We start from the raw sequence: 20,923 nt of genomic DNA, 5'->3' as shown, positions 1-20,923 counted from the left end.
CCGTCACACGCTGACCTCGTGTCCTTTCCCCCGTCACACACTGACCTCACGTCGCTAACCTCACACCCTTTCCCCGTCATACGGGCCTCGCGGCCTCGCGCCCGAAGTCCCCCCCCCGAAGCCTCACGTCCTTCCCCGTCACACGCTGACTTCACCTCCTTCCCGTCACACACTGACCTCGCGTCCTTCCCCGTCACACGCTGACCTCACGCCATACACTAACCTCTTGTCCTTCCCGGTGGTCACACGCTGGCCTCGCGTCCTTCCCGGTGGTCACACGCTGGCCTCGCGTCCTTCCCGGTGGTCACACGCTGGCCTCGCGTCCTTCCCCGTCACACACTGGCCTTGCGTCCTTCCCCGTCACACGCTGGCCTCGCGTCCTTCCCGGTGGTCACACGCTGGCCTCGCGTCCTTCCCCGTCACACACTGGCCTCGCGTCCTTCCCCGTCACACGCTGGCCTCGCGTCCGAAGGCCCCAGGCCTCACTGACAACCTGAGGCCCACGAGCCCCTCCTCAGCCGGCTCCTCCTCCGCTCCCTGCCAGGACACGTCTGTCCTCTTGCACGGACACGAGAAAATGGCTCCTAATACCTGAGGAAGTGACGTTTCACATTTGCATACTGGCACCAGACAGCCAATGGCATGACGAGGGCCTGAGGGTCCGCCTGGGCCTCGCTCCTCCCCTTCCGCTCTCAGCCTCTCTTGCCACTACAGATGGTATTAGCCTCGAGACTTAGTTTACGCTGGTGCCTGCTGTCTCTGTTGTCATCTTAGCTCTTCAAGGGCAAGGCCTAGACCTCAGATTCACGTCTTCCCAGCCTGAGTCATACCCAGTACCCCATAAATGCAGTCCAAGACTGCATGAAGGAAGAAAGAAAATGTCACGGCGGCGTTGACCCTAACCCTAACCCTAACCCTAACCCTAACCCTAACCCTAACCCTTTGTCAAGGTTCTAGAATGAGAAGATTGCACTAGTTAGTTTGGCCAGAGGGTTGGCCACGCAGGCTTGTCAATTGCATGTGGACCAGACAGATGACCGCATGAACGCCTAGGGCCTGGCTGGGAGGTGGGGAGGAGCGGCAGCATATACCCATGGTTGCTGCTCTTCACAACAGATACAGTTTATGGTGGTTGACACTAAAGGACGTCAGACTAGTTGTGGTGACATATGCCTGTAATCCCATCATTCGGGAAGCTAAATCAGGAGGACCACAGAAAGTTTGAAGCCTGGACTGCATGGCAAGATCCGGTTTCAAAGATGGTCATAAAAAAGAGGAGGGGATCAAATACCTGGGGGCATGTCTCAGCAATAGCTTGTTTGCCCTGTCTGCACAACGCCTTGAGCTCCAAGCCTAGATCACAGGCACACAGCCAGAAACCTAATAATTTATGTGAAATTGTCGTATCTTCTTATTCTTATCAAGCCAAATATTTTTATAAGGCAAATCCAGTTTACTGACTTATAGTAGACTTAAGGTTCCCAGGATAAGAAGTGAAGAATTAACAGGATAAATTAATGAAAGTTAGAAGGGATTCCTTGGGGAGATCTACAAAGTCTTTTGTACAAGAGGAATTTTTCTCCAAATGGAGAGTAAATTTAAGAGCAGAGTTAAAATTGAACTAACATTTCCAAGTTCCTTCCAGCATAGTCACTTTGCATTCTGGAATAACTTATTTTGTGAATTATCAAAATGTTTTTAGTCAATTCTGTTACCTGCCAAAAGAACACAAGAGGACTTCCATAATTACTAGTGAACAGAAAATGATACCAAAATTTGCTAAGTAGAATTTTGGGGCTTCTTTTCCCAGGTGCTGATCCCCCAGAGAAGTCTAACTGGCTCCTTACCAAACCTACTCACCCGTTTGGACCAAATGCCTGACTATTCCGTCTTCCGAGGCTATATCATTGCAAGTACCATGTTTTCTGCATAAATGTCTTGTTCTTCTTGGGGACTAGAATCCCTCACGGGCTGTCCTTTCTTTGCTTTGCAGCAATACAATCTGGCAAATGCAATCGAGGCTGCAGACACTTATACTGTGTTTGCTCCAAACAATGAAGCCATCGAGAATTATATCAGGGAGAAGAAAGTCACAACCCTGGTAAGTGTCAGCCCCAGCAGTTAACGTCTCCTCTTTAAGATTCTTTTTTTTTTTTTCAAGACAGGGTTTTTCTGTATTGCTTCAGAGCCTATCCTGGAACTCACTCTGTAGACCAGGCTGGCTTCAAACTCACAGAGATCTGCCTGCCTCTGCCTTCCTAGTGCTCGTACATACCTACACACACACACTCACATACCCCATTAAAAATAAAAATGAAGCACTTGGGAGCCAGAGGTTAATTTAAGTTGTAAGAGTTTGTTAGAATTAAGCCTGAGCAATAGGCCAAACAGTTTACAATTAATCTAAGCCTCTGTGTGTTTAATTGTAACTGAACAGCTGCAGGACCAGGTGGGACAGAAACTTCCATCTACAATTTTCAATCCATCAATCATATGCAAGTCATATTCCTGTTTTTATCAAAATCTGTTCATCCAGCTCTGTATACTTAACAAAGACCCAAGCAGAAACCCCACGCACAGACCTCCCCATGTCAAAGTAGCCATGAACATACACACAGAGAAAGAAAAACTAAAATATTTAACAACACAAAAAAATTAACTGAAGACATTTACCTAGTGCCTATAAAAGTATGTGTTCTCTTTTTATGTGGGAAAAATTGGTCTTAACATTTCATTAGTGTTATACAATAAAACTGAAAATATTAATTTGCATATCAAAGAAACATCTAGAATTACAGTTCAAACCACTTATGTAGGTGGAAACCACTTAAGCATTTGTTTGTAGATTTTTTCTCCAGTGTCATTTTCTTAATGTCAGGAAAAAAATACCCCTTTGCCACTGCAATTCTTTTTTATTTTTATTTACTTTATTTGCTTAGCTAGTTAGTTAATGTCTATCTGTGTAACAGCTCTGGCTGTCCTGCCTCAAACTCACAGAGATCCACCTACCTCTGCCTCCCTAGTGCTGGGATTAAAGGTGTGCACCACCACCTCCCAGTACAACTTTTTTTTAATTATTGAAGTTATTTTGGATAGTGTTTCTGAAAGCATATTTCTACTTGGGGATATTTTGTTTTAATGGTACTAAAACACTTGGAATAATTTTCATATTCTTATCACTAATATTATTCTCTATTTTATTTAGAAATATAAGTTTTATTAATGCTAAAGCTCATTTTATGCTCAATTTTTGAAGCTGAAATCTTTGTAATTTCAAAGAAATCGCTTTAAACAATCTACTCAACACTTTCATCATGCCTGTCTAGATGTTCTTGGCCATCCTACCTGGAAATTCACACCTTATCTTATTGACCAATACTTCTATGTGTCCAACACTACATGGACAAGGTGCTACTTCCCTTCTCAACCCCATGATTCTGGCACAGTAGAGCAGAATATAGACAGCTGGCTGGTTCGCTGGCTGACTTCTTATGTGTGACACAGGAGGAAGACATACTTCGGTACCATGTGATCCTGGGGGAGAAGCTCCTGAAGAATGACTTGCACAATGGCATGCACCGCGAGACTATGATGGGATTCTCCTACCTCCTCGGCTTCTTTCTCCACAATGACCAGGTACATCTTTTAACAAAACTCAAGAGCAAGTATGGTGGTATTGGAGTCCTAGCAGTAACAGGCAATCTCAGCTGGTACCACAAACCCAACAGACAGTCTTCAGTTTCCAAGATGGAAGGGAACTTTGTTTCTCAAAATAACTTGCAGGATGTGACGCTGGCTTCAGTAAATCAGGAGTCTAATGATATGCATAAACTCCTGCAGTCAAATTAATATTGATATTGTACTATCACAGGGATGATTCAGCCACCTCGCTAGCATTCCAGTGATTGATTACCTTACATGATGCCTAAGTAGTTAAATGGTTAGCATTCATTAAAAAGATTTCATGAAGCTAGTTATTATAGCAATAAAATAAAGTTCTGCTCATGTAGTTCAAATGCCATATTTTAAGACTGTATGAAATTTTAATGAGAAACAATACAATTCTAAAATAATTTATCAGAAGAAAAATTTACTGCCTGGTTTACTGAGTGAGTTCCAGGACATCCAGGGATACACAAAGAAGTTGATATAAAAACTAGCCAGCACAGTGGCTGAGGAAGAGGGATCACCAGTTTGAGGCCATCCTAAGGTAACCCGAGTGTCATGAATGAGAATAGCCCCCATAGGCTAATATGTTTGGATGCTTGATCCCCAGTTAATGGAACTGTTTGGGAAGGATTAGGAGGTACGGCCTTGTTAGAATAGGTGTGGCAGTAGACTTTAAAGTTTCAAAAGCTCAGACCAGGCCATTTCTCTCTCTCTCTCTCTCTCTCTCCCTCTCTCTCTCTCTCTCTCTCTGTCTCTGTCTCTGTCTCTCTCTTCCTCCCTCCCTGCTGCCTGTGGGTCAAGATGTAAAGCTCTCAGCTACTGTTCCAGTGCCATGGCTTTCTGCTTCCCTCCATGATGATCATGGTCTAACTCTTCGAAACTGTAAGCGATCCCTCCATTAAATGCTTCCCTTTTTAAGAGTTACCTTGGTCATGGTGTCTCTTCAAGGCAATAGAACAGTAACTAAGACACTGAGCTGCGTAACAAGAACTCGCTAGAAAGAGAGGGAGGGCAGCAGGAGAGCACAAACACACTGGATGGGGATGTGCGTTTAATTGTGCAATTTTAGAAGCAGTTATATCATTTGAGCCTTTTAACAGGTAAAATCTTTAAACATTTCTTCACTGAGGCCATTATTTAAATAAATACTTTTATGTAAACTTTAAAAACTTTTATGTAAAAAATCTAGCTACAGCCAGGTGTATGGCACATGCCTTTAATCCCAGAACTTGAGAGGTAGAGGCAGATGGATCTCCGTGAGTTTGAGGCCAGCCTGGTCCACAAAATAAGTTCCAGGACAACCAGGACTGTTATTCAGAGAAATCCTGTCTCAAAAAAAAAAAACAAAAATATTTAAAAAAAAATCTAACTAGAGCTGGGCGTTGGTGGTGCATACCTTTAATCCCAGCACTCAGGAGGCAGAGGCAGATGGATCTCTGTGAGTTCAAGGCCAGCCTGGTCTCCAGAGCGAGTGCCAAGATAGGCTCCAAAGCTACACTGTCAAAAAAAAAAATCTAACTAGAGATTTTTTAAAGGCTCTTTTACTTTCTTCATTACTTAGAATAATCTAATTCTAAACATTTTTCTCTGACTTCGTGTTGGTGTTGAGAGTCTAGCAAATACATTTTCCTTTTAAATAAATTTATTTTTCCAGAAATAGCAATTATTTGATTGATAGAAAACTTTCTTTTTGTTGTTATTTTTAATCTGTCATCTTTATTTCATCAGGTAGAGATGAATATTCAAATAATGTTAATTAAGTTATTTTCAGTGTTGTGATAGTCATTTTCTACTAGCCCAGAAATTTCCTGATTTAGAGCAAACATTAACGCAATAGAAATGTTGCTTTTAATTTCTCTGTTTCAATGGAAGCAGAGGGAAAGGGCTTTCTAATTGAGTAGGTGTGTTTATATAAAAGTTTCAATGTAACCCATAATTTTCTAGCTATATCTCATGATGGAAATGATTCAGCCTCCTTAAATGCCAAATTAAGTAAGAATACATCAAATGTTCTGCTCTCTGGGTATTCAAAAATAGCTCAACATCTTAGAATTCTGGAAATTTGTGCTACAGTCACTATTTGAGACTAAATGAGTTTTTCTCATGACTTTTTCAATATTCATTGACCTTGAAACAGCAATGTGGAGCTCAGGCCTCATCCCAATGCCCAAACAGAAGACCACTTTGCTGTCAGCCAATCATAAGAGACTATCGTATTCAATAGCAATTTCAACAGTAAGAAGTGTTGATACCATTTGATATTGTTTTGTGAATTTTAAGTCCTTATTGAAGACTAACACATTAAATGCTCCATAGAGTTTTTTCCCATCTTCATTGTCATTTTGCCTTTCTAAGAGTTGTTGGAAAATTAGCCATAAGCTAGAGATACACTGAAAGGAAGCATTGTTTTCTCTGTCTTAGTTAGGAGAGACATCCATACCTAGGAGACCACCAGGCCACAGCACAGATGAACATGGCCATAAAGCCAGCTTGCCAGTGGGCACAAGCCTAAGGAATTCAAGGCAATAACTTTTAAGCAAACATAAACCAATTAATTTGAGAGATAGAAAATACCCTAGAGATAATTTAGGCAACATTTACAAAGAGGAATGTTGAGATTTGGGAAAGCAATTGACCCAATATCACACGGATTTATGGTATGAATTGCAAGACTTTGATTCAGACTCCTCTCTTCCAAGCCAGAGCTCTGTCAACTGCATTGTGATACCTTCTAGCCAAACTGGAATATCTCCTAGACTATTGTCATGCTGAGGGCCTCTGCTTCTTGTGTTTGGCATCTTCCTTAATAATACCTTAATAAAACCATATCTGATTCTCTTGTTCACAGCTATATGTAAATGAAGTTCCAATAAACTACACCAATGTGGCCACTGACAAAGGAGTGATCCATGGTCTGGGGAAAGTTCTGGAAATCCAGAAGAATAGATGTGACAAGAATGACACCACTATTGTGAGAGTAAGTTATATCAAGCGCCAGTGATAAAAATAATGGGTTGTGGGTTGTTTTTTTTTTTTTTAATTTTTAAACAGGAGGCCAGGGAGGGAGATGTCTCACTGGGTAAAGGTGCTTGCCACAAAGTCCACAACCTGAGTTCAGTCTCCAAGACCTATATGATGAGAGGAGACAAGTGAATTCTGCAAGTTGTCCTCCACACATGTACACACACACACACACACACACACACACACACACACACACACACACACACACGCACGCACGCACGCACTTGCACATGCACACACACACAAAATTTAATAAAAGTTGTTTAAATAATAGTAATTTTAAACTTAAAATTGTCTATTATATTATCTAGTTTAGTTCAAAACCTCCTCATTCATTATGACTGGGGCCGTAGCTCATAAGTAGAGCACTTGCCTAGTAAGCGTGAGGCCCTGGGTTCAATCCTGAGCTCTGAAAAGGAGACTACTTAGTGAGCATCTCTAATGTACCAGAAATAATGCAAGGCTGTAGATTACAAGGATGAGCAATACATGACCCAGTGAGCTCCTCATCTAATATGACGACATCATGCCTGGGGAAGCTTAGATAAAGACTAAGTTGAGCAGGATTCTGAAGCTCTGGATCCCTTGCAAAGGGAATCTGTGCTGGGGGGGGGGGCACGGGTCACCTTGACAGGCACTGACTAAGGTTGGTCAACCAGGAGAAGAGTGTGGAAATGGGTGACTTCAGTGTGACACAAACCCAGTGGTGCCAGCTTGCCACTGCGGGCTGTGAGACAGTGGAGCAGCTTTAGTAATAGTAACAGCTGCTGATGTTTGTTACATACTTGACATGTGTGTGGCATCACTCTAAACATTTTACACATATTAACACATAGAATTCTCACAACACCCTGAGAAGTCAGGACTTTGATTGTCTCCAGTTTACAGATGGGAAAATGAGTCACAGAGAGGTTTAATCACGAAGTAGCGAGCGGCAGAGAAGGGATTCAAACCCGGGCAGCCTGGCCCTAGAAATGAAATTTACAACAGTGACATTACCCTATCAAGCAATGACCTTCTCCTAGTTTAGGAGAAGGTTAACACTCAAAAGTGTCTGTCATTCTGTCTTTTGTTTTACCTATGTGTTATTTCACTGGAGAGTTCCAGATCTGCTGTGTCAAGGCAGGCACTGTGTGTGACACATTGTCTCTTTATCTGACCCTGTTCATTAAACAAGGGTCCTGGTGCTAAAGAATGCAGATTTAAATGGTTGATGTCTCCCACATTTTAAAAGGTTATTGAGTTCTTAAGACTATTGTAGCCAAAAACAGTGTTCAAATATGCAAGACCATAAAACATTAAGGAGGTTGAGAGATGTTCTCCCCCAATCTTCAGCCCTGTGTTCTAAAGCCTGCAGCTCCAAGCTCTCATTTTCAGCGTTATTTTGCACAGAATTTAATAACCTTGACATGACCTCCTTATCTCTACACTTTTTACCAAGGGTATGTGTGGGAGGTGTCCCCAGCAAGCAATCTGCCCACTAGGAACGAAACCACTGGTAAGTAATTTTATTTTGTTAAAAAAAAAAAAAGCCTCCAGATAAGAGAAAGTCCACAATGGAAAGCACATGTTTCTTCTGCCCCTTTCCCTTTCCTGGGTTTAGTTCCAGCTTTGCGCTTGCGTGCATTCATGTGTGCATGCGTGCATGCTGTGCATTTTTGAAGGACAGGGGTTATTTTAGCTTCCAGTGGTGGGATGTCACAACAGCAGGAGTGTGAGGCAGCTGGGCACTCTGCAGCCACAGTCTGGGAAGAGGGCAGGGCAGGTCTTGTGCCCTGCTCACTTCCTTCTTATATTTTTAAATTTCACTTTATTTTTTATTAATGAAATTTATTCTTTGGAAATATATACATTCTGATATAAACTCACCCCCATCCTCTCTTACCTGTCAACCCACACAAGGAAGTTCCTTTCCCACACTCATGGCTTCACTGAGTTTAACCAGGGTTGTTCATGTGACCATGGATGTGGGACTATGCACAGAACCTGGTGGGAGACACAACTGAAGACAATGACTCCTCCCGCCCATCCATCAATAATCAGTAGTTTCCTTGGTAGGCCTAGGACCCAATGGGCTCCTCCCCCATCCTTGACTGCTGACAGGCCTAGTCTTTTGTAAGCCCAGTGCTATGAATTTGTGGTTGCAATGGCTATGTCTGCCCAGAGAGTTCTCTCGGATGGCCCTTCTCCCTATTGGTGTGCATCTTTAGAGCTTGAAATTTGCATTCTGAGGGACTAAGGGAAATTTAATTAATAATTAAGATAGAGATGGGCCCAACATGCAATTCAAGAAGGTATTTTTCACTTTCTACGCTTTTATACTAACCAGTTAAGGACAGCAGCAAGATAGTCTATGAGAGAAGACAGTCTACATGTCCCACAGCCAGTCTGATACACTCCTCCCACCTGGTTCCCTTTTATAATTGAAGTCACAGCTGACCTTCTCAAAGAAACAGATGTAAACATTTTAAAAAGTAGACACATCTTTAAATCAATTAACAATGTGTTTCTTATAGTTTCTTTTCATACAAAAGCTACTTCCACTAATGACCATTACAAAGAATAAGCATGCTGTCCTTCTATATATAGCAAAGCAATAATAATTCATGATAAACAGTCAATACCAAATCAGTCACTTGGGTTTTAATTTGGTAGTATATATTATAAATCTTTAGGAGCAAACAATCTTTCTGAATTTGGCAGACTATAAATCAATAAACAAATTAAAGATTAAGATTAATGAATATACAAGGCTGGAAGGATATTTTTATCTGGCTGATTTTTAAATTCTTCTAAAATTGATTTAGTCTTCTAGAGAAATGCTCTTCATAGCAAGCCCTGCTTTACAGTATGACTTTGGGTTTTGCCACCTACCCTGGAGCAGCTGGCACTGTGAAGTTCACTTGTGTTCTTGCTTATGAAATAGCACCAAGAAGCCACAACCCACCCTTGCCAGAGTGTGTTAGGGGAAAAGGTACCACCTATTTCCCCATTTACAGAAATTGGGAAGCTTTCTTCCTAGCTAAAGGGATGACAGAATCCTTGTGATTTCACAGGATGAGACAAGGAAATGTATCTACACCATTTACTTCATGGGAAAGCGATCTGCATTCATTGGGTGCCAGCCAAAATGTGTGAGGACTGTCATTGTGAGTATGAGCTAGCCTTGCGGAGGCCTCAGTAACTGTGCCATGAGTTATACACTAGATTTCTCAGAATGCTTTGGCAGATGTTCTTCTTGCCATCTGCTCCTCATCTCATCATTGTTGTCACCCAAAGTAGTACTGGTTACAGGAAAATGTGGGAAGCCTGTAAATCAGAAAATGGATGAAAGCCAAAGCCCTCAACTGAGTAAGGAAGAAAATGAGGGTGTAAAAGGTGAAGGGGTGCCCTGATCTCACAACATATGCATGTGTGATTCAACTTAGCTACATTAATTAGTTAATTAAATGTAACCAAGAGACAAAGGATATGGTCAGCAAGGGGCACTTGGTCAGTCAGAATACCCAGGATTTCTGAATGACACTTTAGAATTTTCTGGAAAATCCTTTATAACTTAACTGTCCTGCTTCTTCCCTGGAGGATGAGCCCTCTTCTTCCAAGGGCTTACACTGTAGAGTGTGGGACTGGAGAGAGTTCTATGTCTTAATACATTTAAGAATAAAGTCAACGAAGCTCAACAGCCCTCCTATGGGGCTTCCCTGAACCACAAGAGGCTCTCAGAGAGTGCCACAGCATCTGCTCCTTCCATAGACGAAGCACCATCCAGAAAGGCCCCCGTTTGGAGGTGCTGAAGGCCTGTTGGGTCCAACACTCCTGCAGCATCATCTAAGTAACTCTTTGTTACTTAGAGCTGGTCAGGGACACCAGCCTATAATCCCAGGCTCAGGAAGTAGCAGAAGACGATGATCAGATGTTCAAGGCCAGCATCAGCTAATCAAGGCCCTGTTACTACAACAACAACAACAACAACAACAAGTTTGTTAATCTGGCCCAAGCCAGCTTTGCACAGGCCACCCTCCTAACTACTGAGATTACAGGCAATCTTCATTTGGTTTGTTCTTTCTGCCTCCCCTCCTTGGCATTCTTCATCTCTTGTCTTTTGATTCTCCTCTGCCCTGCCTGCAGAACTACAAGTGACCTGGGAAATGGCTGAGCCTCACTCAGTCCTCAGAGGGCTCTCTTCCCCTACCCCTTAGAAACTCTGAGTCTAAGAAACAGGCAGGCTCACACGGAATCCCAGGAGTCTCCAGAGCCTAAGATAAACGTGCACCACCTTGTCCTTCTGTTTCAGACAAGAGCGTGCTGTGCTGGCTTCTTTGGCCCACAATGCCAAGCCTGCCCTGGGAAAGGTCAGAATGTGTGCTCTGGGAATGGCTTCTGTCTGGATGGTGTGAATGGCACTGGCACATGCGAATGCGAGCAGGGCTTCAATGGGACAGCCTGTGAGACCTGCACAGAGGGCAAGTATGGTGTCCACTGTGACCAAGGTGAGCATAGCTCCTGCCCAGACCCTGGCCCCCTCAGTCCTCCCAGACCCGAGCCAGCAGCAGGTGATAAAAGAGCAGTAGCTTCAGTGCTCTCTACCCAGGCTCTCCTCAGGCAGCAGGAATCACCCAATATTATGATCGCAAAGTATAAGACTCTCTGTGAGCCAGTTATAGTATTCCCAGCATTCAGGAAGCTAAGGCAGGAAAATTGCCCTGCATCTGAGACCACCTTAGGCTACAGAGAGTCACCAATGTTTATTTGTTTGTTTGTTTTAAGCTTAAATTATTTTGTCTGTATAGAGCCGTATTCCAGTCATTGATCTAGATGTACCCACTCCTCCCCAGTTTGTTTGCTGACATTTTCAGTCTAACTCTGTCTCTCAGTTCGCCTGCATGTGCTAATCACCATGATTAAACTTTCACTGTGGGCTTGCTCAGTAGTTAGTGGGAGGAAAACAAATTTTTTTTTTTCCGAATGACTCATTTAATCCCAAAGGAACTTTACTGCACTAGCACTGCTGTACCCATTTTACAAATAAGGATATTAAGGCCAGGAACACAAATGAGTTCCCCCAATGTCAGCTGAGGAGAAGCAGACCTCATGTCTGAATACATACCTTTCTTGACCCCAAAGTAAAGGTCACTCCTTGATCCACCATCAGTACATGCCACAGTTTGATGTTTAATGGGTTAGAGGTACAGCACAGGTCCTCATGAACATTCACATCCCGCTTCCATGTACCCAAGGACACCGGGAGGGCTTAGATCAAAAAGCAGCTCCTTGTTCCAGCCAGTCCTAAAACCATCAACTCGCTATCACTGTGTTCTTACCAGCCAATCTAAGCCCCACAAAACTAACACATAACTGAATGGCTGAAATTTGCCCATATAATGTATCACTGAAGTTAGTGGGTTAATTTTATCTTTCTGTGTTGTTTGAGAGACTTGCTTCCATTCATGCAATACTTTCTAACCTAGAATCTGTGGGTGACTCCATGGGGTCCACTAAGACCCAGAGCAGAATGCTTTTGGTGACAAGTGGTATTCAAATCTTTCACCAAGTTCTTATTCATTCAGTTATTCTTTTTAAATTTCCTATACACATATCTGTAATGTTCTTTCACCAAGGTTCCCACAATTGTCCTCTCTTCATCTGCCCCTCCCACTGAACCCCTCTTCTCCCCGAGCGCCCCCTTCTATTCTCATATCTATTTTTTTATGAACCACTGCATTTAATTAGGGTTGACTGCATGAGCATGGGTCAATGGTTATTTACGTAAGCAAGGGCACTGTGCCAGTGGCTACACTATACTTTCACTGTAACCTTTAACTGCCTATAGCTCCCTTTGGTTGAGTGGGGTCTTACAAATTCCTCCCCCATCTGGGGAATGTTGGTGAGCCAAGTTTCATGCAGGTCTTATGCAGGTAGCAGTGGCTGAACCATGAACTATAATAGTGCCAGTTTGAGTTCATGGTTGCAAAACAACCACACCATGTCCAGAAGATGGTGTTGACAGCTCTCTTTCCCATCGTGTTCTTTCCACTTCTTCTACAATGTTCCCTGAGCCTTGGAGGGGTATCTTAGCTACTTTTCAATTGCTGTGACAAAACACCATGGCAAAGACAAGAAAATATTAAAATTGGGGCCTCATGGATCCAGAGAGCTAGAGTCCATGACTATTATGCGAGAAAGCATGGCAGCAGGCAGGCAGGTATGGGGCTGGAGCATAGCTGAACACTTACATCTTATCCACAAGCAGGAGGCAGAGAGGGGCCTATCTGGGAATGACATGGACTCTTGAAACCCCAAAGCCCATCCCCAGTGACATATCTTTAGCAAGGACATACCTCTTAATCTTCCCCAGCCAGTCTACCAGCTGGAGAGCAAGCATTCAAATCTATGAAGCTGTGGGGGTCATTCTTATTCAAACAACCACAAGGTGTGATATCAATGTGCTGTTCAGGGTTGAGCACTCAACGGTCACTTGTTCTCATCACTGAAATGATTATGAGCCTCTACATTAGCCAGTTAACTACTTCCCACTGTAAATAAATAAATGCCTTTCTGACCAAGGCCAAGAGCAGCACTAGCCCACAAGTATACACATAAACATTTAGAGGGTGGTTTGACACCATGTCCATTCAGCAAAATAACAGTAATAAGTTTCCCTCTGGAGCCATTGTCTTCCTAGCTCTTGAGTTTGACCAGGTTTACAATATCATGTCTGAGCTTCTCTTAAGGAACAGGCCTAAAATCAAATAAGAAATGTGTTGGTTCCCCCTTTAACAGTGGATATTATTGCACTAATGGTCACATCTTTCCTGGAATGGCAAAACCCTGCATAGTTTTTGAGCCTTTGGGTGCTCCCTGACCAGCAGCTCACAAGAAGGTACCCACACCTGGACCTGGACTTTTTCTTTAATCCGCATGACTTCTAGAAGTAGTGTTGTCCACACTCCTTTTAATAAATAGTATTTTTAAACTGGCTTACAACATAATAGGCTTTTTCATATCTTCATCTAATCTTTTTGGGGGGTGGGGACCTCATGTTTATTGAGCATTTACTACATGTTTAATGATACATTGTCCCTTTACATTTTATGCATGTCATCACTAGGTCTTACATGTAAAGTTTAATGAATTTCTTATATATCTATACCCATAATCCAGGACTCAAGGCAAGGCAAGAAACACCTCAACTCTTCAGCAAATTCTTGAGGAGATTCAGGACCCTGCTTTAAGATGAAGGAACCATCAATTCTTTGTCTTTGGAGAAGGCAGAGCAAACAGGTTTCCACAAACCTGGTATCAAATAGACACTTTTTTAAAGACAGGGTCTCACTACTAGCCCTGGCTGGCCTGGATCTCACTATGTCTACCAGGCCATCCCTGAACTCAGAGGTGTGCACCACCATGCCCAGCCAGATGGACATCTTTTGAAGTCTACTTTCTTAGGGTCCCATATGATCCCGGATCCTGAAATGACCCTCACTGAGGACAGTTTAGTTCTAAGTCACATTCCCACAGTCCCATAACTGGCATGAAGTAGACTAGTTGGCCTGATAGCCTGTGTCCCTGTGACCTCTGACCTCAGGCCTCCACAAGACCCTGGTCAGAGACTGGGTACAGAGAAGTACACCCCGTAAATGGTAAAGGGAATGTTGAACTTGAGTCTGGTCATGTTTTCTACTTAGCATGCTCTTGCGTCCATGGGAGATGTAACCAAGGACCTTCAGGAGACGGCTCCTGCGACTGTGATGTTGGCTGGCGAGGAGTAAACTGTGACAGTGGTAAGAGCGAGTCCTTCTTCTCAGTCCTTAGCCTGCTTCTCAGAAGACACATTGTTTTCCTTTCTAAAGTAGAAACGATACCATTAGTACTTGCTGAGAATAAGGATAACTCTGCTGCAAAAATGTTGTGAAATAAGGAAAAGCATAAAAAAGAAACCAGGTCGCTCATATGCCCAATGCTGCAAACCCCTATTGGTGATATTCTGTGTGACTAAGTACAGACCGTAAGTGTGGGGAGCAGACTACTTATTTTATAACCTTCTGCATGCCACAAAAACAATGGACATTTTCCTCCATGTGAATGTGCCTGCTTCAACATCATTGATGATGTTACTAGAAACAGAACCATTTTAAGCTTCTTTGCCACAGTGCTGGTGAATGAATGGCTGCCTCACCCATGATAGATATGCAAGCCATCTAGCCCTCAGTTACAACCCCTCCCTAATGGCACTTTCTAAAACCATAAACAGTGTCACAAGGAGTGTGTATTATATGCCTCTTTCCACATTTGTCTTGTTAATTCATGTGTTCAACTCTGAGGTGGGTATCTGACAGGAGCTGGTATTCTCAGGAAGGGTTTTGCTGCTCGTTTTGAAATGGTCCAATAGCAGTGTGTTAATCCCCCCCAACTTCAGGGTCTGATGGAGAGCTCATTTGCTCCAGTCTCCCATTGCATTGGTGTTTCTAATTGTACTCCAGGGGACAGTGATGATAGGAAAAGAATAGCTTCAAAGACGTGGAAAATCTGCACACATTTAGAGATCCAAGGGAATGCAGGGTGTGAGAACAGAGGCAAAAAGGCAAGCAGATTCACATGAAGGAAAATGTCCATTGTTTTTGTGACATACAGAAGATTATAAAATAAGTAGTCTGCTCTTCTGCTTACCAAAAGTGGCCCACTAGACACTCACATTCCGAGCCAGGCTTCTTACCCATTTAAAGTTTGAGAATAGGTTGAGATCATTTCAGCCCCAAGACCTCTAATCATTCACTTTACTGGATAAAACTTCGTTGGACTTTTGTCTTGTTGCGAGAGCACCAGCTATTCTGAGGGAAACTTCGAAGGGAACCAGCTACTAGATGGTTCGATTAGTCTTTGCCCCTATACCCAGGTTGGACGACCGATTTGCACGTCAGGACTACTAGGGACCTCCACCAGAGTTTCCTCTGGCTTCACCCTGCTTAGGCATAGTTCACCATCTTTCGGGTCCTAACAAGTGCACTCGTGCTCCACCTCCCTGACGTGGCAGGCGAGACGGGCCGGTGGTGCACCCTTGGGGAACTGGAGAGGCCTCGGGATCCCACCTCGGGCCCCCGGACGGTGCCCTTCACCTTCATTGCGCCACAGCAGCTTTCGTGTGAGCCCCATGTTTGTTTTCATTTAAATGGGGTTGGTTATAAATGGTAATGAGCATAGTCAATCTCTTTTTAAAGGAAAAAATAAGGGGGAATAGGATATAGGAATGAGTACTTTGCATTGGTATGGATTTTCATTTATTGATACAACTTTAAGGTCAATTTTGTGATATGCATATGTCTCCTCTTGTTTAGGTATTGTGTTTATACAGATTTTTTAAAATGATATGCATAATTAAATACAGGTTATATAGTCACCTATGGTAGTCAGAACTTATAATTAGGTTAGTTAGGTTTTCTAAATATACAGAGATGTATTTGAGATGGATAGGTATTCTTCAAACCTTTCAAAGACCTACATAATATATGGCATTTAAATGGTTTAGGGTTTTTCTTGGCAGTGAGACACAACTGCTCCTGGCACACCAATTACGTCAGAAAGGAGGATGGGCATTGAAGAAACTCCTTATGGAGTTTGCTTTCAACATGGCAAGATTAGCCATTTGGGCAAGAAACTGCTCTTGCCTGGACTGTTTGTTACTGTATAAACTGGACATGGAGGACCCACAAGAACTTACAGAACTTACAGTAAGTTTTGGACTGCTGAACTTACAAAACAAGACAGTACTGAAAGGTTCCTGTTGAAATGGAGAGGTGTGCCAGACACAGTATGGCCTATGGGCTGAAGATAGATACCCCAATATTACAGAGGAACTTTGGGTGATTGTCCAGGTAGCAAGATGTCTCTGTCAATTTTAGAGTTTATATATTATCCTTCTGTGATCTTTGATAGAGTTGAAAACAGATAGTTATGGATATAGCTTTCTTCAGTTATTATAAAAGATGTTATCCTTTTTATATTTTTGTAATTTTTTTATTAGTTCAAATTAGTAACAAGCTTGCTTCACATGTCAATCCCTCCTCCCTCTCCCTCCCCTCCCTTTAAGCCCTCCACCCCTAGCCTCCCAGCTGTCCCCCACCCCATCCACCCCCTACTCTCCAGGCTGGGTAGGGCCCTCAATGGGGGCTCCCGAAAGTCCACCACATCATCCTGGGCTGGGCCTAGGCCCTCCCCATGTGTCCAAGCCAAGATGTGGGATGGGCTCTCAAAGTCCCTTCTTACAGCAGGGAAAAATACTAATCCACTACCAGGGGCCCCCTAGAGTGCAGAGGCCTCCTCATTGACATCCAAGTTCAGGGGTCTGGATCAGTCTGGGGTCAATGTGCTCCCCCTTGTTCAGGCCAGCTGTTTCTGTGGGTTTCACCAGCCTGGTATTGACCCCTTTGATCTTCATTCCTCCCTCTCTGCAACTAGGTTCCAGAGTTCAGGTCAGTGTATATCTGTGGGTGCCTGCCTCTGCTTCCATCAGCCACTGGATGAAGGCTCTAGGATGGCATAAAAAGTAGTCGTCAGTCTCATTATAGGGAAAAGGCATTTAGGTTATCCTTTCCACCATTGCCTAGATTGTCAGTTCGTGTCATCCTTGTAGATTTCTGGAAATCTCCGTCGTGCCAGATCTCTCCTCGGACCTATAATGGCTCCCTCTGATATTGTATCTCTCATCCTGCTCTCCTCTATTCTTCCCCCAAATCAACATTTCTGCTACTCCATTTCCTCCTCTCAAATCTTCTCATCCTCTCATTCTGGCAGCTCCCTCTCCCCTACCCTCATGCTCCCAATTAGTTCAGGAGATCCTGCCCATTCCCATTCTACAGGGTCCATGCATTTTTCCCTTAGAGTCCTTCTTGTTTTCTAGTTTCTTTGGTGAAGAGGATTGTAGGCTGGTAATCCTTTGCTCTATGTCTAAAATTCATATATCAGTGAGTACATACCGTGTTTGTCTTTTTGTGACTGGGTTATCTCACTCAGAATGGTTTATTCTGATTCCATCTATTTGCCTTCGAATTTCAAGATTCCATTGCTTTTTTTCTGCTGAGTAGTACTCCATTGTGTAAATGTACCACATTTTCTCTATCCATTCTTCAGTTGAGGGACATCTAGGTTGCTTCCAGGTTCTGGCTATTACAAACAATGCTGCTGTGAATATGGTTGAACATATGTCCTTGTTATATGAATGTGCATTATTTGGGTATATGCCCAAGAGAGGAATTGCTGGATCTTGAGGTAGACTGATTCCCATTTTTCTGAGCAACTGCCATACTAATTTCCAAAGTGGTCTTACAAGTTTACACTCCCACCAGCAATGGAGGAGTGTTCCTTTTTCTCCACATCCTCTCCAGCATAGATTGTCATTGGTTTTTTTTATATTTTATTTTATTTATTTATTTTTTATTTTAGCCACTCTGGCCAGTGTAAGAGTTGTTTTGAGTTGCATTTCTCTGTTGGCCAAGGATTTTGAGCAACTTCTTAAATGTCTTTCAGCCTTTTCAGATTCCTCTGTTTGGTGTTTTGGTGGGTAGCTTCTTGAGTTCATTGTATATTTTGGAAATCAGCCCTCTGTCAGATGTAGGGTTGGTAAAGATCTTTTCCCATTCTGTGGGCTGTTGATTTGTCTTACTGACTGTGTCATTTGCCTTACAGAAGCTTCTCAGTTTCAGGAGGTCCCATTTATTAATTGCAGATCCCAATGTCTGTGCTAATGGTGTAATGTTCAGGATCAGTCTCCTGTGCCAGTTCGTTCAAGAGTATCTCCCACTTTCTCTTCTAGAAGGGTCAGTGTGGCTGGATTTATGTTGAAATCTTTGATCCATTTGCACTTAAGTTTCGTGCAAGGTAACACATAAGGATCTATCAGCAATCTTCTGCATGTCCGAATCCAGTTGTACCAGCACCATTTGTTGAAGATGCTATCTTTTTTCCATTGTACAGATTTAGCATCTTTGTCAAAAATAAGGTGTTGGTATGTAGGGGAAGCTGTAGCCACGCCTTCTTAGGGGCTGGCTACAAGAGTACCTGAGGGCTTGTGCAAGTAAGTAAATGCAGTGTCTCAATGCGCTTAGCTTCATCTTGCAGAAATGATAGCATTGGAGAAACCTTGGAGCTTTAGATAAGGAACTATAGAAACCATCTGAACTCTTTGGTATAAAGAAGAGCAGCGGCCATGTACTGGAGTTGTGTTTGGACTAGCTTGGAATGTAAGCTAGACGTTTTCATGCACTTTCAGGACAGAATGGAAGTTAGCAGTATCCATGCATGTTTGCATCATTACACTGAAAATGTAATGTTTTAGCACAGGGCAAATAAAATTATTACAAGGATTAAGCTAGAATAAAAAGCTTTAAATTTTGCATATGTCTATGGTATTTTGTTGAGTATTTTTGCATCGATGTCCATGAGGGATATTGGTCTGTAGTTCTCTTTCTTAGTCTTATCTTTGCGTGGCTTGGGTATCAAAGTAATTGTAGCCTCGTAGGAAGAGTTTGGCAATGTCCCTTCTGCTTCTATTGTGTGGAACAATTTGAGGAGTACTGGTATTAGCGCTTGTTAGAATTCTGCAGTGAAGCCATCTGGCCCTCGGCTTTTTTTGTTGTTGTTGTTGAGAGGCTTTTGATGACTGTTTCTATTTCATTAGGGGTTATAGGTCGATTTAAACTGCTTATCTGTTCTTGGCTTAATTTTGGTAAGTGATATCTATCCAGAAAATTGTTCATTTTCTTTAGATTTTGGAATTTTGTGGAGTACAGGTTTTCAAAGTATGACCTGATGATTCTCTGGATTTCCTCAGTGTCTGTTGTTATATCCCCCTTTTTGTTTCTGATTTTGTTAATTAGTGTGCTCTCTCTGTCTCTCTCTCTCTCTCTTGGTTAGTTTGGATAGAGGTTTGTCTATCTTGTTGATCTTCTCAAAGAACCAACTCTGTTTCATTGATTCTTTGTAATGTTTTCCTAGTTTCTACTTTATTGATTTCAGCCCTCAGTTTGATTATTTCCTGGAGTCTACTCCTCTGTGGTGAGTTTGCTTCTTTTTGCTCTAAAGCTTTCAGTTGTTCTGTCAATTCTCTCGTGTGACTATTCTCCAGTTTCTTCATGTGGGCACTTAGTGCTATGAACTTTCCTCTTAGCACTTCTCTCAGAGTGTCCCATAAGTTTGGGTATGTTGTGTCTACATTCTCATTAAATTCTAGGAAGTCTTTAATTTCTTTTTTTATTTCTTCTTCAACCCAGGAATGGTGCAATTGGGTGTTATTCAATTTCCACGAGTTTGTAGGTTTTCGGCAATTTGAATTCTGCTGTTGAATTCTAACTTTAAAGCATGGTGATCTGATAAGATACAGGGGTTATTTCAATTCTCTTGTATCTTTGGAGGTTTGCTTTGTTGCCAACTGTGTGGTCAATTTCAGAGAAGATTCCATGTGGCGCTGAGAAGAAGGTATATTCTTTTGTGTTTGGATGGAATGTTCTATAGATATCTGTTAAACCCAGTTGGGTCATAATTTCTGTTAGATCCTTTGTTTCTTTGTTAATTTTCTGCCTGGTGGTCCTATCTAGTGGTGAAAGCGGGGTGTTGAAGTCTCCTACTATAAGTGTGTGTGGTTTTATGTGTGGTTTGAGCTTTAGTAATGTTTCTTTTACAAATGTGGGTGCCTTCGTATTTGGGGCATAGATGTTCAGGATTGAGACTTCATCTTGATGGACTTTTCCTGTGATGAGTATGAAATGCCCTTCTTCATCTCTTTTGATTGATTTTAGTTTGAAGTCTAATTTGTTAGATATTAGGATTACTACACCAGCTTGCTTCTTGGACCCATTTGGTTGGGAAATCTTTTCCCAACCCTTTACTCTGAGGTAACGCCTGTCTTTGAAGTTGAGGTGTGTTTCTTGTATACAGTAGAAGGATGGATTCTGTCTTTGTATCCATTCGGTTAGCCTGTATCTTTTTATAGGCAGGTTAAGTCCATTGACATTGAGGGATATTAATGTCCATTGGTTGTTGGTTCTTGTTTGTTTTGGATTTATTGTTGGTGGTGTCATTGTTTGTGGATTTCGCCCTCCTGTTTCTTTTCATGTTTGGTAAAATTGGATGATCTATTGCCTATGTTTTGTGAGTGTAGTTATCTTCATTGGGTTGGAGTTTTCCTTCCAGAACTTTCTGTAGTGCTGGATTTGTGGATATGTATTGTTTAAGTCTGGTT

General features: G+C 42.4%; 1 protein-coding gene across 1 annotated transcript in view; it reads left to right on the top strand.

The window, feature by feature from the left end:
* The window catches only part of Stab2 (stabilin 2), a 175,987-nt gene that overhangs the window by 101,936 nt on the left and 53,128 nt on the right, over positions 1 to 20,923 (top strand). The window contains exons 32-39 of the mRNA XM_027392551.2: positions 1,811 to 1,909; positions 1,994 to 2,101; positions 3,505 to 3,636; positions 6,518 to 6,646; positions 8,135 to 8,191; positions 9,750 to 9,842; positions 10,988 to 11,183; positions 14,379 to 14,474. Of these exons, the coding sequence (XP_027248352.1) occupies positions 1,811 to 1,909; positions 1,994 to 2,101; positions 3,505 to 3,636; positions 6,518 to 6,646; positions 8,135 to 8,191; positions 9,750 to 9,842; positions 10,988 to 11,183; positions 14,379 to 14,474 (910 nt within the window). The remainder of the gene's footprint in view (positions 1 to 1,810; positions 1,910 to 1,993; positions 2,102 to 3,504; positions 3,637 to 6,517; positions 6,647 to 8,134; positions 8,192 to 9,749; positions 9,843 to 10,987; positions 11,184 to 14,378; positions 14,475 to 20,923) is intronic.

Source organism: Cricetulus griseus (assembly GCF_003668045.3).
Source record: "Cricetulus griseus strain 17A/GY chromosome 1 unlocalized genomic scaffold, alternate assembly CriGri-PICRH-1.0 chr1_0, whole genome shotgun sequence".
Lineage (NCBI taxonomy): Eukaryota > Metazoa > Chordata > Mammalia > Rodentia > Cricetidae > Cricetulus > Cricetulus griseus.
This window is presented reverse-complemented; position numbering and strand designations above follow the sequence as displayed.